This window comes from Triturus cristatus, chromosome 10, assembly GCF_964204655.1.
Source record: "Triturus cristatus chromosome 10, aTriCri1.1, whole genome shotgun sequence".
Classification (NCBI taxonomy): Eukaryota; Metazoa; Chordata; class Amphibia; order Caudata; family Salamandridae; genus Triturus; species Triturus cristatus.
In genome coordinates, this window is record NC_140593.1 from 1,160,273,645 (window position 1) to 1,160,290,725 (window position 17,081).

Sequence of the window (17,081 nt, forward strand, 5' to 3'; positions counted from 1 at the left end):
GCACCCCCATGCTTGACTGGGTCAAACGTAGAAAGTAATGCTGACTTCTTAGATAGCAATTTTTCACATTTCACTATGTCACACATTTTACTGTCATTAACAGCACTTACAGAAAGCATTGACAAAGTCAGTAGGTCTGTTTTAACTTAGGTGTGCATTCTTTGTTGTAAACACTGCAATGAAAGATGCAACTACCCTGCCTAATGAATATATTTCAACGTGTTTTATATAACTAGATAATGTGTGATGTTTTTCAGTGGCAGCAGGACAGATGTGAGCAGTACGGTCATTAACCTACATGGATATTTAGGTCAGGACTGGCATAAAGTTTTGCTGTTTTCCATACTTTAAAGGGAGCTACAACAATGCAACAAAGATTAATTTTCATGAATGCCCTCTGCAACAGTTATGCAGTGGCGGCCCTCCGCTAAGGCAGAACCGCCCCACTTCTCTAAGTGCAGAGCAAAGTAAAAAAAACAGAACATTATTATCATTTTATTTTTAGTCTGCTTTTAAGCTGCAGGTTAGGGCAGGTGGGGCAGGGCTGGGCTCGTGTGACGCCAGCAGGAGGACGAGTGGTGGCTGCACCATAAGTGCGCAAGATGGTTTCACTGGCCTTCTTAGACCAGTCACACCGTCATTCGCACTTTGCATGTTCTTCACTGGTGGAATTGCACTGCCTGGGTGGAGAACATGCCCAATCTTCCAGTCCCTCTCTGAGCACCAAACCACGGCCCTCAGACTAGTCACAACGCTGCTGTAAGGCAGCGTCGTGATTGACCAGGGGAGTCTGGAAGCCTGGATGCTTCTGGAAGGTAGGATACAGCGTTGACGAAGGATAGGCAGCTGTTGGCGACCTACAGGTAAGTCTTTTTTATTTTTTTCTACACGCCCGCCGCCACCATCCCCTACCCGCCGCCACTGCAGTTATGAATAATTGAGTTTATGGGACACATACAGAGTGAAATATGTAGTGACAGTTCCACTGCATGAAAACGTTATTTTCTGTTTCATATAGGCACTGTACCCCTCAGGTCGTTTACAACAGGCGAGAAGGGCGAAGGAGGTAGCACTTGTCCTATATGTGACCACCAGAAGGAAAGTGAAGAACAAGTTATGTTTGCTTGCCAGACTACTTATCCCCCCAGCACAATTGGTTGGCACCAATTTGTAGGTCATTAGGTGAACTGAACTATCAGGATGCCCTCTACACTCTTCCATGCAAATGGTTATCTCTATTGCAAAATATTAGGGTGCAATGTGGGTGCTACGCAGAAAAGCCCTGGGTCACTCTCTCCCTCGATGACTTATATTTCTGCGTGTTCCATCTGGACCGTATTGGGGTCATCTAATTAACAATTCATTTTCAATGATATGTTTCATTTTTGTTAGTAAGTGTGTATAATTATATATATATTATTTTTTTTAATATGTTTTTAGGTACTGTTGAATGTATTTATACTATTTCAGACATATGTCGTTAGTGTGATGAATTGTACTTTTATGGCACAGGTGGCCGAAATAAAGGGTTTTGAACTGAGTGAAATATGTAACAGGTACTGATTTCTTCAGACTTAATTCTCAGGTATTTAGTAAAATTATCTCATACGTGGAGTGCCTTATTGATCAACAGCAAACTCCAAAGGATAAAGCTGGAAAGACTTGGATTCAAACACCTACCTTTCCCACACAAATGGCTTACATTCTTTTCAATCTGTAGTTGAAATTAATTTTTTTGAGACTGAAGTTTAGTTTGGCAGGGTATAATTGGAACTCTCTGTGTAATGTGATGTTTCCCTCATGGGTATCTATCAATAGAGCAGTGTGTGCAGTGGCACCGGGGCCCAGAGTCTTCTGGGACAATGAGACCTTCACAGCTGATGAAGACACACATTGGCGATCATCAGATGTGCGGTGCATGTGCTACAGGGTCAGGCAGTGGCATAACATAGGCCCCCGCGGTGCAGCGGCCCCCCTCAGCACAGCACTCTGGCCTGAGAGCTACTGATTGAGTCTGGAGGGGGACCCTCCATGTTCCATGCAGGGGGGGGACCCTAAAGTTTCCTTACGCCACTGGGCTCAGGCATCACAAATCATGATATTTACGTCGGATGGTATTCCTGATTATGATAGTCTGGCACACCATCAGTTTAGATATGAGGGCACTATGAATGCATCCCCATTTTTGGGGAACAATTCCATTGTGTACATTTGATGTCAGAATTTCATCTAGTAGTGTTCAAAAAGAGCACTCCTCTCGCGCTCCAAACTGTCGTACTGCAAAAAAAGTGGGAATCGATCCCTCCAATATGTACCATTCATCCAAGTACGTTTGAAAAATAACAACCTAGGCAATTCTTGTGGATAACAGTTGTAAATCTTTTCTATCTCATAGTCAGAACAGTATAAGCAGTGAAACGAAAAATGAAAATTGTAATTCTTTTTTAATTATAAGTTTTGAATACATTCACAATTAAAAACAAATTTATTATATACATAGTAAAAAATATGACAAATAATAAAATAGATTGTGGGTTACACAAGGATGAAGAATAAACAAATATGGTGGCACAACTGTATGTTATTCGACGCGCGTTTCGGCGTAGTTAACGCCTTCGTCAGGAAAAATAAGGCCACAATTCCTGTAATGTAAAAACAAATATAAAAATTCTAAATCATATTTCGTCACTGCCAATATATTTGCTACAATTTCTCTTAATATTGAGTATAACATATCTCAAGTCTGACTAAATAATTTGATTTACTAAACATATGGTATGCCTTCGATCACAAGGTTATAGTTGTGACTTTGTTACAATGCATTCATCCAAGTACTCCAATGTAATCTAGACCATTTTCCTCCTACTAGAGTGGGTCTTTCCTTCACGGGAAATATGGTCTGGTGGAAAAACCCCAGCTTTATTTATGAAGGCCTCTGAATTTGGAGAATTTTCCTCCATCGCGTTGACCGGGGATTGGTTGGTAGAATACCCTCTCTATAACTGTAAATCAGGGTCTAACTACCCAATGTAGGGGGAACTTTAGACCAGTTAGTAGTGGTGCTTCCATGTCATGGGGAACGATTGGCAACCTGGACATTAAATGTGAGCTAGATATTTTAAATGGCAAGCGTCCTCCTTTTTAATAGGTTTTTAAACAGTCCATTGGCTGCAACATGTGTTTCCTGCAGTAACAATGTGCTGAACTATTGCACTCGCAACACCGCCGGCTACATCTACAGGCCAAAGAGGTGGGGGGGGGGGGTTAGTGCTCAACCAATGACAGCAGGCTGTTCTTCTCTATTTACTGCATACTCTCAGGTAGGTTCTATTTGCAGGGATCTCAAACACAACGGGAAAGGATTGGTAATGTGGGGTGCACAGGGAGGGTAAAGGAATTTGTGAAAAAGGGGGATAAATATTTACTTCTTTTGATTTGTGAGGAAAAGGGCTGATTGGATGGAGAAAACATGTTTATTTACTGTTAAAGTCAAATAATTCATGCTAATTAAAAATCCTCTATCATTTTTATTCACAACCGCATAGAGTATTGTTGATAGGTCACCAGTGGTCTACCACACACTACCTTTTTTCTCAAGGAAGCTTCACTTGTTAACCTTGCCTCCATGACCCCAGTAGAAGAGGAGGACTTTGGAATGACCACATAGCACTGCAGCTCAGGCTGAAGAGGTAATAGTGTGATGACTTCTCATGGTCCACATCAACATTCATGTCTTCTGCTAGGTACTGAAGGGCAAAGTGGTAATGAAGTCATTGAAGTTCATCAGCACAATGTCTGGGACCGATTGCGAATATCTTCATCCTTCCACCAACTACCGCAAGGATTACTTGATCACAGGTAAGCCCCCACTGGGGGTGCCTTTGAAGAAGACAGATTTATGCAGTTCAAGTGGGAGATATTGGGTATTCATCATGATATAGTATCACTGTGTCCCATGGACAGTCACTGTGGCATCTGTACATACACTACTTGAGCCCCCCCTTTTCCTACAAATATGCACGTGCACTGCCTAATTCCTCGCCCTACTTCCTACACTTTTTCACATACCCCACTTGAGCCCCCTATCCCACTTCCTCCAAATCTGTATATGCATTATGTGAGCCCCTTGACCCAATCCCCCCATGGCACACACTCTCATGTGAAACACCACTTGGTTTGAGATTATCATAATGGATATGTTACACAGTGCTCACTTCCTAGAATGTTTCAAAACACCTAAAACAACAAAGCTCAAAGATAAAGACACCGAAAGCATGGACTGGACACACCAGCTGCAATATTGTTGTCTGCACTAAAGGGTGTAAGCTCTAGGAGCTTACCCACTTTTATTCATTATAACATAATCTGGATGCCACCGAGAAAGGGAGATTTATATTTTGCCAATGCTGCTATGTACAAACTTTGAACACCCAGTATTGTGTTTTAATATCGTGGAAAGCCTCCATGCTCCTTTACATAGTAAAGAAATTAGTCAGGATTTGAGAAGGTGAGGACAAACTAAAGAAGCAGGAAAGGTAAACTCCGTATCTACAGATCTCTCCTTCTCTAATCTTGAGGCAAGTTCACTAAAGCTTGTACAATAGGCACAAGATCAGATGTGTGCCTGCAAAAACACTCATTCTTGTGGATTAGTAATCCCTGTTCACTTTTGTGCATTGGTTTATGAGATTGTCTTTGGAATTTCGCACGTTCTCAGGTGCGACAAGACCAATTTAGAACATGGGACAGACCTGTCGTAACGCACTCCTGCTTGAGACATAGAGCTATTGAGAAACATTGGGGCATATTTACAATGGATTGGCAGAGTGTGGCGTTAAGCACAAAATGCTAACGCCATGCTTTGCCATTCCGAAAACACAGGAATGAGCCATATTTACAAAGATACAGCACATCCCTGCATTTTCCCTAGTGCTGGTGCTAAATTTAGTAGATTAGCGCTGATGCAGGCACCCTTGCACCATAGTGTAAGGGTGTCTGCATTGACTGAATGATTGTTTATGTGCAGGAAGATTTCCCCTTCTGCCCATGAACAATCACAAATGGAAATTTTAAACTTCTATGTGTGCTCATTGTGAAGCACACATATAAGTTGCAAATCGTCATTAAGTCTCGCCTACGCAGCACTGCATAGGAGGAAACCTTTAGGAATCGATTCAGTTTTGACCCAAAAACATGCACGCGTTGCATTGCTTTCAATGGCAACACGTGCACGTTTGGCGATTCCCTTGCAGGAGCGAGCTTTGATACCATCTGTTTGTAATTAACAGATGGTTTCTGCTCGCTCAAGCAAGGGAAACAGGCCCAGGCCCCCTTCTTTCTCCCCTCCCCCTGCTGCCTCCTCCTCTCCTCGTTTTACTTTCAGCGCGAGGAGCGCTCGCTTGTTTACTCTTTGCTTTCTCCTCAGTCTCTGCACATATTCTGGTAAAATCTATCATAAACAGTCACTACATATCTTATTAGGTTACCCCAAAGAACTCGGTAATGCAAATATTAAAAATTTTGCGGCAGTGGTTTTATTGACACTTGAGATGGATGTAGGGTGATCTTACGAACAAAGACATATGTACGTTATTGGCAGGGACACCAATCACTCTTTTTGGAGTGTGGCACCCGACTTGGCGCAAAGCCACCTGCTAGACGCAGCATTTGCCCGTACTATAGATGGCAACACTACATTCCGAATCCAGAGGTACGGCTTTAAAGGTAATTGCCTTGACTATGGGAGGGTCTGGTGTGCGGTGACCCGCAGCCTTATCCAGTGACAACAGGGTTAGCTCACGAAACAAATGGCTAGAGGCAATTCAGGTCACTGAGCTAGAATCCTAAAGAGCACTCACTCATTCAGGAGCGCCGTGAGACCGGGCAAACATACGAGGTAGCGCATGGTTTGCATCAGGGGCCTTCCAAGCAAAACAGGAGAGCACGGATGGGGTTTGTCCTACCGTCATCGGGTGTCACTATCCCCTCTAGATGAGGCGCTCTGCCCCTGTGCTGCCAGCGGTCCCCTCTCACGCCCCTTTCACGCTCTAGGACTCTGCCTAGGTACTCCACCCACATCTATCCCTGGAACACCCTGGCTGTCTTCCAACTCAAACCTCTGTTGTTGGGCTGTAACCAAAGATAAAACCAAGGTTCTCATGCCTGGTCCCACCACCACATCTGTTCCTGTTGTCTCCACCCTCAGACCCTTACGTCCCTGTGCTGTCACCGGCCCCCACCATAATCCTATTCGTCTCCATCTCTCTGTGTTTTATCGTCCGCCCCACCCTCCCCTCCCCTAGAGTCCAGATCCCCACCTGTCTCCAACCCCTCTGTCTCGAGGACGCCAGTTTGACCCCACCGTTCGAACACAAGAACACCCCCACCCACACCCACCCCCACCGGACCCCTTTCTGCACCACCAACCGCCTTTGTCACTGGCCACTGAGCTGTCAGCTGATGCACTGTACTAGCTGCATGCAGCCGGGATGCCTGCACTTCCTGGTCCCATGCAAACACCAACTCGCGCTGGTTGTAAACCTGTCATTGATTGGCTGGTCGTGCAGGCTGTCCCTGCTTCCCATTGGTTTTAATCCCATCTCCAGCCAATTTGGCCTTCATCCTCCAGCTACCTCTCAGTGGAGGTCGGTTCTCCCTTATGATTGGGAGCCTTCGCGCCGCTGGCAACCGCAGTACAGTGAGATTAAACAGGCATTCCAGCCTCGTGCCAGCGCACCCAGGGCAACCTGTGTTTCAAGTTCAGGAATTTTACTGGCGGATCCAGTGGTACCTCCTTACTGAAGAATTCAGAGAATTGTGCAAACATTTGACAGGAATGCATGGCAGCCACAAAGGAAATATAAATGCGAAGAATGTTATTAAATAATTCTGATTTGCATGGATTAGTTTCAATTGCAAAAGGTAGTTTGAAGCATCCGTAAGATAAACGTGCAGCGCTGTTGAAAACACCACAATTAAATAAATACATTGTAGACAAGTGTTTTTTTTTTGGCTTCGGCCATGAGATGGAAATTACACTGGCCTAAGTAATTTGTACGTTACTTTTGTTTTCCTTTGCTTCACTTCATTATGTGGCAAATAACACTTTCAAGACTCGTCCCTCTTCTATCCCCCCATTATCCTTTTCAATCCACATAACAGACTCACATGTCCACCGCTCAAATGAACTCAAATGTCACTATACTAATCCACCACTAATCCTTTTTGAGTTCCGGAGTAGCGTGCTACATGCCGAAAGGCGCTTCGACGCATCGTCAGGGGTAGTAGGCGCTATATAAATACAATTACAATACAGTACAATACAATAACTGCCAGAGCTCCTGACTTTGTAACGGGAACTGGGTTCGACACTCGGCGTTGTCTCAACATCCTGTGATTCTGGGCAAATCACCTAATGTCCCTGTGCCTACAAAAAATGAATGTGTCCTTGTGTAATTTAACTGGTGCTCATCTAAAGTGCTCCAATACCTTTGGGTCGAGTTCGCACTATATAAAACATAAAAAATTGGGACTCTTGTAATGTTGTCAGCCAGTAAATGACAGCTGCCGTTCCCAGGAGCTGTGCACATTAATTGGCAATTTAATACACTGAAGTCTTCAATTAGTGTATAAAAACGTGCTTATAATGTTCTTATTACAGTCTAGCGGTGACTTCAGTAATCACCTGCAATAACCTAACGCTGTAGTTTCTCAGCTGTAAAAAGTATAACAGTTGAGTTATGATGTCATAATACCTGCTGCAAGCACACAGTGTGAAAGAAAGGTCATAGAGCAGAATCACAACTGCTGTTTAAACAATGAAAATAAAAAATGGGGATATTCCAAAGTTTTTTTTTTTCTCTTCGTAACGTAATTTTATTGTTGTCAGCCGATACAAGATTGATGCTAATTTGCCGCTGCTCGCTCCCGCAACACTAAAACCTTGAGACTAAAACCTTGCTGGGTGACAAACGACCTCCGCACATTGACTCCCTCAGCAAAGCAATCACCATCAGAAAAAAACAAAAAACGAGCATTGGCATAGCCAATAGGTCTCTCTTTTGGGACCTTGTAAGTATTTAATTATGCAGCACAACATCCTTGGTGCAACAACATCAACTGTTGCATGGCTAAAAACATATAAGGTCCCAAAGGTGAGACTTATTGGCTATGCCAAGGCTTGTTTTTTGTTAATGATTGTTTATGTGCAGGAAGGGACACCTTCCTGTACATAAACAAACAATTGTTTTTTGCAGTTTCTATGTGTGCTGCACAAACTGAGAAGAAATAAGCATTTCTCCACTTTTCGCCATGATAAGATCAGGTTTTCCCTGGTCTTAAGTTTGGCGCTGCTTCCTATTTATGCCACCCTTGTAAATAGGGGGGCAGCGTCAAAATCAGTGGGTGTTGCAGCGGAACGTCCACCCCAGCACCCATTGTCCACCCCTTTCACGCTGAGTATAGCGTGAAAGGGGGCCTTATTTACAAGGCGATGCTAATCCACCGTGAATAAGGTGGAGCCCCCATCGCCAGAGGAACGTTGTGAAAAGTTACGTTCCTGTGGCAATAGGAGCTTGTAAATACGCCCTGTTGTTGCTACTTCAAGAGTTATGAACTGAGACAAGAAGCCTTCTGAGATTGACCATGACTTGTGAGCTTCGCCGAACCTGGTAGTATTGCTCATAGACTGCGATGCTGTTTTGATTTATAGAATCCTCCTGCCTAAGTGCCAAGAATTACTAGATCTTGGACTCAGAAGGTGTGTTTTTTAATGTGTGCTTATTTTTAACTGCTCTCCATTACTCACCCATAAACAAAGTCGTATTATATTGTGAAGGCATGGCTATAACAGTTTGCTATATTTCATGATTGCGATTACTGTGAAAAATGTGCCCTGTTGCGGCCTCTTTAAAAAGTGACGCTTCTAGGCAGATGTGTCACTTTGTAAACCCCTGGGCTACATTATACCTGCGTCAGGTACAATGGATTGTGTCCACCACAGTTGCTGACCAGCGATTCAAGACGTTTAGAAGTTGCCACCATGCTTCAGACTCTCCATCAGTTCATAATGCAGGAAGAGTCTTGGCTTCCCATCTAGTGGTGGAGCCCAGGGCTGACCGGTGTAATTAATGTATTATTATATCTCCATGAGGTGTTCCTTAATCTACCTAGTTCCACCTTTAATCTGATATGTTTTGTGGAAATTGATGGTCCTTGTGATGGAGCTATGGTAACAAACGCTGATGGCAGTATGTCGCTTTCTCCACTTTCCACTGTCCACGAGCAGCTTCCAACGCCAGTGGTAAAGTCTCGGTGAGCAGTTGTAGCTACAGTGACCGCTGGGATGAGCTGTCACATGAGCAGAAGAAGGGCGTCGAGGGGGCCTACAACAAAGGATGTTCTTGTAATGTGAGTATGCCTGGGAAGTTGGGTCCTATTTGTGCTGCTAAATAAGTGGGAAAAGAAAAGACAACCGGGCAGAGGGCGAACTAGTGGACACAACATGGACAGGAATCAGAAAATGGATTTACACCCTCTTGTGAGTGCAAATTTACAAATATCAGGAATTCACAAAGGATTCCTAGAGTACTAGAAGCCTAGAACAGTTGCAGGTTTCCAGGCGTACTCCAGGAAAAACGTTGAGAATGCCTACGGTTTTGTATCTGAAGGGCTTTCCTTTTGCCTCATTATATATAGTGCACAGTTGGGCATGAGGAAATGCTGTCACACTTGTGTAATTGCACCATTTTTACTATTTTTTTCTCGAAGGGGAATATATCTTTCCGTAAGGAGAAACCCTTTCCCCTTGGATCTGCCAATTTTGAGGGTGACAAATGCAAAAACAACAGTTGATGGACAGAATGCAGAACAATGTCGTACATTCACCCCAGTACAGAGATCTGGGCCTAAATCCATCGTTTTTTTCTCAGCATGCCATTCCAGTTTGAACCCAGCCATATGCAAATCAGTCTTGACCCTGTGCCTCTTGGGAACAGTCCAGTGGTATCTTTCCTATTTCCACCCCAAAGAGGGATTTTCTTCTGCCTTTGGCAGAGGTAAATCTGTATTTTCAGGGTAGTTGCACATTAGAAATAAAGTTGTGACTACCGACAAACTCAATTTTGAGGGTAATCCCAAAGACTCCAGGTAATTACCACCCATGATTTCCCACTCCTCAACCCTACAGTAGAATTGGCTCTTGCATTTTCGCAGGTGCTGGTGTGTGCACGCGCTGTAATATTACATGTGGTGAAAATCGATTTCCGAGTGCAAGGTATCCTCTGTGAACCCACCCCGTGGGCTCCTGTAAATTCAACTTGGAGACTCAAATGCTGCTTATTCATAGGTGTGCGCTTCTAAGTCCCTTCTGTAGTCCCCATATGTAGTTGCCCATCACAACATTTCATCCCAGCGTGGTGTCAACAAGAAGGATGCGATTCCCAGTGCAAGGCTAGACGTGGTCCAAGATGCAGGGCCTGAAAGCGTCATTTCATTGCACAGCGGCTCACAACCGACCTGGGCTCATTTTAAAGAAACGTTTCACTTTGCAACAAATGTGAAAAGTCATCTTTTGCACTCGGACAGAGCGAGGAACTGGATTGACATTGAGTACACGTCAGTTTTGCACCCCTTCCTTTGTTCCTTATATTGTAATTGAGCCCTCTGATCTTTAGCACAACACAGTACTTACCTTCTTTCACATTCGATAAGTGAACAAAATACTTTGTTCATTTCTTATGTAACAGAAACAAATATTGTGAAAACCTTCTGTGTCATGTTTGCAATGATACAAATATTTTTTCAACATTCCCTGTAATTCCCTCTCTCAATTCGCATTACACATAAAAAAGTACACAGTGTAAAAAACTACTTGTGTCATGTGGTTCGGCTGCAAACTGTGTTTCAATTCATGCGTAAACGTCATTTGCACATGCCCACTCTTCTCGGATATGACTCCTGGTATTTAATTAAGATTCCAAAACATATTGTGTGGGAAAAGTCATGCCATGCCCTGGTTGTATCAGTTGCCCCAGTGTGATCATCAGGCCGCCAGTCACTCCCTGCTCTCACCCCCACCAGTCAGAGCTGCTAGCAAACCCTAAAGATAACCCTCCCCCCGCTCGTGTGTCCTAATGGGAAACACCCATTACAGCGCAGTCATTACAATGCACTACCTTTACAACGCAGATGTTACAACGCAATTGCCTTTACATTGCATGCCATTACATCGCATGCCATTACAACGCATTTCACTACAACACATGCCATTACAACGCATACCATTACAACACATGCCATTGCAACGCATTATAAGGTCAGCAATGGGGATTTTTTAGTTTTCGGATGGGTATGGGTTTTGGGGTACATGGGGGGATAGTATTTTTACCCCTACACTATACAACACTTACCCTACTGTTGCACTCACTGAAGTGGGAATAGTAATTTTTACCCCTACACTATCCAACACTTACCACACTGTTGCCCCAAAATTATTATATGTTGTAATGGTATGTGTTGTAATGGTATGCGTTGTAATGGTAGTTTCTAAAAATGCATTGTAATGGCATGCGTTGTAAAATCATGCGTTGTAATGGTATCTGCAATCTAAAAACCGTGTTGTAAAGGCATGCGTTGTAATTGTTTGCGTTGTAACATCATATATTCATCCTAATATCATCTTCTGTTCAAGCCCTACCAGTCTCCTCCTCCTCTCAAGCCTTACTAATCATTCAATGAGCTCATTCCGTGCCAGTCACTCCTTGCTCTCATTCCCTTCTTGTCACTCCCTTCTCCATGTCCTACCAGTCACTCCCTGGTCTCGTTCTCTTACAGTCACTCTGTGCTCTCATGCACTTATAGTCACTCCCTTCTCTAATGCCCTTCCTGTCCCTCCCTGCTCTCATGTTCAATTAGTCACTCCCTGATCTCATTGCCTTACAGTCACTGCCTGCTCTCATCCCTTACAGTCTCTCCCTGGTTTTATGCCCTCATAGACAAGCTGTACTCTCATTCCCTCCCTCTCTCATGCCCTTCCTGTCACCCCCTGCTGCCATGCCCTACCTGCTGCACTCATGCCTTACTGATCACTCCCTGCTCTCATTCCCTTGCAGTCACTCTGTGCTGTCATGCCCTTGTAGTCACTCACTTGCCTCATGCCCTTCCTGTCCCTCCCTGCTCTAATGTTCTACCACTCTTTCCCTGTTCTTATGCTCTTTCGGTCACTCTCTGTTCTCATGCTCTTACACTCACTCCTCGGTCACTCCTTGGTCTCGTGCCCTCATAGTCATGCCATACTCCTATGCCTTCCCTGCTCTCATGCCCTTCCTGTCACTCTCTGCTGTCATGCTCTGCCAGTCACTCCCATCTCCCACGCCCTCATATTCACTCTCCACTCTCATGCCCTCAGTGATCCCATCCCTACCAATCATGCCATATCAGTCACCTCAGTCGCGTCAGAAAACGTGACGCCCCCCGCAAAGTACATGGAGGTGACCCCCCAACACTCTGGACTCAGTCAGGAGCTCTCAGGCCAGGGACCCTCCCGCACGCACAGTGCCGGAGGGGACCCCTGGAGCTTGGAGCCCCCCCTGCACCACGGGAGCTGCAGGGGCTATTGTTACACCACTGAGTCACCTGCTCAGTGGTGAAGGTGGCAGTCCTGCGGGACTCTTTCTCCTATCCTAAGCCCCACAATCAGCCTGACCACTCACCGGCAATCTTCATTACTCTGAGTCTTCTATCCACTCCAGATCCTATAGGGACCCACTTTCATAGATTAAGGGAAGTTATGCAGGAAAATTCAGAAGGTGGCAATTGTTGTGATCCTGTCCCCTGGGCGCCACTGAATATCCTCTATGGAGGTCATCAAAGTAACATCAAAATCAAAGAACGTAGCACAATATGGTTTGTCTGTGCAATCTGGTACCAGTTTGCTGTGGCCTTATACATTTTTGTGCTATGTTATGAGCTGTGCATGTGTTTGGATTGGTGTAAGATGTTATGCTTTCTGAAAAGAGATATGCTGTAAGGTGAACCTTAGGTTCAGTTCATCATAAGATGCCATCTGAATCTGGCACAGGATCCCCACTCGAAAGCACTGACATCTTTCAGACCCTGGTCTATGGTTACGGAAAGCTCATAAATAAACAAATAACCAGTAATGTCTGACCTCTCCATAACAGGAGTAGTCAGAGATGCTGGACTGTCTTGGGTCATGCTATAAACCAGACCCTTTATGCTTCTAGTATGATAGTCACCATTGGATGCTCCAGCCTGGTCTCGTGTGGGGAAACAGCGTTTACATTGCATGCGCTACAACACATGTGATTACAATGCGGTCGTTACAATGACTGCATTGTTTCAACACAAGCCATTACATCGCAAGTCGTTTCTACGAATTGCTGCAGGGGGCGCTCTAAACTAAGGAATAGTATAATTTACTATTCTGACACCTTCCCACTGTTGCACACACTGGAGTTGGAATAGTAAATTATACTATTCCTAAATCCAGCGTGCCCCCTACAGCAAGTCGTAGAAATGACTTGCGATGTAATGGTTTGCTTTGTAACAACGCAGTCGTTGTGACGACCGCGTTGTAATCACATGCGTTGTAGCGCATGCAATGTAACATCGCATATTCTCTCATGTGGAGTTTTAGTCCACAATCCCAAGATTCTTTCTATAGTTACCCGATAAGTCATCGTTTTCACCTGGGTGCAAATTGTAAACTCAAAAACACTCTAGCGCACATAACATTTGCCCTGGGGAGCAGGTCTTATAACAGCTGATTTAAACCTATGCACAAACAGATGGGTTTAATGTGCACAAACAAGTTAGGATGTGCTGTCCCTGCTTCTGCTCTGATGGGGAGCACATTAGTGAAACATGGAGAGGCTGATTAAAGTGGGCGACCTGCATTATACAATGAAGATGACGTCCGGGCTGCATTTTCAAGGGGGGGGGGGCAGAGATCCCCCTGCAGGTTGGTGCTGTGACTGATTGAACCTGTCTGCAGTGGGCATGTCTGAGAGGGGTTAACGACAGCCTTGGACTCTCTTGCCCCTCTTAAGAAGCACTATGTGGCAAGAAAGCGCCCTTCAGCCCCATGGTTTTCTGAGAGGTTGAGAAAGCTCACACAGGTTTGCCGACATCAGGAAAGAAAGTGGTGCATGGACCCTACTACAGCTGAAAGGGATCTGCATAAACTCAGGCTAAGGGAATATAAGCAAGCTATTAATGAGGAAAAGGTCTCCTACTATACAATGATGACGGAATCTATTAGATCCCCTAGGGAACTTTTCACTACGATCAATTCCCTTTTAGCCAACTCAACTAGTGTTAAAATCGAGGTCTCCCAGGACCTTTGTGATAAAATGGCAGGTTTCTTCTATGCCAAAATTAAGGACATTTACTCCTCTTTGGAGAAGTCAAACTCTGCGGGAGCTAAAACTAATCCCCTATCTGATCCTATGGTCGTACCCCTGAAGGACTGCTGTTTGCGCTCTTTTCCTCCTATCCTTCAAGAGGATACTGAGTTGTTGTTAAGTGGGATTAGATCTGGCTCTCCCCTCGAACCTTGTCCTCTTGAAATTAGGAAGCGAGGCCATTGCACCTCCTTTGACCACTATCCTCAATACCGTTATCTCATCTGGCCAATTTCCCGCCACATGGAAAATGGCGGTGGTAAAACCTCTGTTAAAGAAGGCCTCTCTTGACCCGACAGAATTAAAAAACTATTGGCCTATTTCCCTACTTCCCGTTCCAGCTAAGATCTTGGAAAAACATCTCAACTGCCATCTCAGTTCTTACTTGGAGGAACACCAACTGCTTGATGGCTCGCAGCATGGTTTCAGGAGTGAAAACAGTACGGAGACGGCATTAACCGTTGTCCTTAACAACATTCAACAACAGGTTGATGCTGGTCATACCACCCTACATATCCTCCAGGACCTGACGGCAGCCTTTGATAGATCTCTCCTTGTAGACTGGTTGGCAGGCTTCGGGAAATTGGGACAGAGGACTCTGCACTCAATCTGCTTTCATCATTACTCTTGAATCACTCACAAAGAGTTAAGATGGGCCAATTTCTTTCTGCCCCAAAACAATTATTTTGTGGAGTCCCCCAGGGATCCTCATTGAGTCCTACCCTCTTTAATATCTATGTAGCCCCGCTCGCCACCGTGGTAAGGTCTTTTGGCCTAGAAGTGCTTTCCTACGCTGATGACACTCGGATTTTGATTTCCATCACTGAGAGTGTCTCAGCCTCAGCAGTAAATTTTAAAAACTGCATTCGGGCGGTGGCTGCATGGATGGTTGAGAACTACTTAAGACTCAATGGGTATAAAACGGAGGTCCTAATTTTCGGAGACAAGATGGATATCTGGTCAGAGGCTTGGTGGCCTGATTCTCTTGGATCTTGCCCCAGCCTCAGTCTTAGTGCCAAGAATTTAGGCATTATTGTGGACTCCTCTCTTTCCCTGGGCTCACAAATAAATAGAACTGTCTCTACCTGTTTTGGGATGATACGGACTCTCAGGAAGATCTTACGTTTTCTCTCCCTTCCATCACGGAAACAGGCAGTGGTGGCCCTTTTGGTGTCTAGGTTAGACTACTGCAATGCCCTTTACTTAGGGATAAACAAGGAACTTCTTCATTGACTTCAATTGGTGCAGAATGCTGCCGCTAGGCTGGTGATGGGTCTCCCTAAATTCTACTCAGTTTCAGCTACCACCAGAAGCCTGCACTGGCTCCCGTTGGGGAGGAGAATTGTGTTGAAAGCCTTATGTCTGGTTCACAAGGCCGTCCACAATAGGGGGTCAGAAGGCATCAACAAAATGTTTAACAGATATCTTCCCGGCAAGGACTTGAGATCTGCAAGCAAGAATAGTTCCCAGGGTTAGGAACGCCAGGTGGGAGGGGAGGGCTTTCTCGTTGATAAGGGCTAATCTGTGGAATTCCCTTCCTTCCCCAATTTCCACGATGGAAACCCACTCCTCATTTCGTAAGTCCTTGAAGACCTGGCTTTTCACCTGTCCTAATCTTTTCCCTGTCCTAACCTTTAAGCTCTGAACTCTTTAGACATCTCTTAATCTGATCTCTTTCCGCAGCGCCTTGATGCCCCTGGGCTAAGTTCACGCTCTACAAAACTTTAATTCATTAATTCATTCATTTATTCAATAGGTCTCTCCTCCAGAGATGCCCCCTTTGGGGGGGCAGGACTCTGACTGTGTGCCATCTCTGCGTGGTGCACAGTCAATGAGCCTGACAGTCACTTTGCCTCTCCTCCACATCCATCTGACCCCAGCCCCTTGAGCAACTGGGTATTCCCTTACTCTATTTTGTGCATTCATAATATGACATGGGCGCAGAAGCAAAGTGTTTTTCCTATTTGCATGGGGCCACAACACCATGCAAATGAAGGAACGCCCTCTTAAGATTGCACTGCTGCTCTGTGTGCGCCAGCGCGATCTGTATTACAGATGGGGCCCCACATGCATCTGTGGCCCCTTCTGCAATGCAACGGTGCCCTGTGGGTGCAAAAAATAGCCCTATGCTCAGAGCTTTGCAGAGGGAATGGCCACCAGGTGAAACCTTTTAGGCAGTTCACACACACGCACACACGCAAAAACACACACTCACATGCACAAACACACATGAACGCATATGTGCACACACACACACGTTTTGAATATATGTTCCGTCCCAAATGCACATACGCACTACAAAGGGAGTAAAACGCATTTGAGTCTATTTTGCCACTTGCAGACTGGTCAAAAAAATTGAATAAGATAATTTTAGAGGCAGACTTCACCCTCCCTTGCCTCTGTGATTCCTTGAGCTGTAACAGTTGTTTCAGAGAAATTAGCAGAATGTATTTTCTAGCGTAAAACGTTATAGAATTTTAATTATTATTTAAAGCCATTTTTTCGGAGCACACCTTCTGAAGTCTACTCATTCATGAGATAATCGGACCTTTAAATAATTCGTTTTATATAACTGGGCTCAATTTTCCTACTTTTCCAGAGCTAACTAAACAAATATTATCTATAGTTTTAATGATAGAAAAGTAATTAAGTGATCCT

The 17,081-nt window shown here is 44.6% G+C and overlaps 1 protein-coding gene across 2 annotated transcripts in view; it reads left to right on the forward strand.

The window, feature by feature from the left end:
- The window catches only part of LOC146796823 (metalloproteinase inhibitor 1-like), a 45,081-nt gene that overhangs the window by 26,825 nt on the left and 1,175 nt on the right, over nt 1-17,081 (forward strand). For both annotated transcript variants that reach the window (XM_085629559.1, XM_085629560.1), the window contains exons 4-5: nt 3,744-3,858; nt 9,287-9,408. In XM_085629559.1, coding sequence (XP_085485685.1) covers nt 3,744-3,858; nt 9,287-9,408 — 237 coding nt within the window. The remainder of the gene's footprint in view (nt 1-3,743; nt 3,859-9,286; nt 9,409-17,081) is intronic.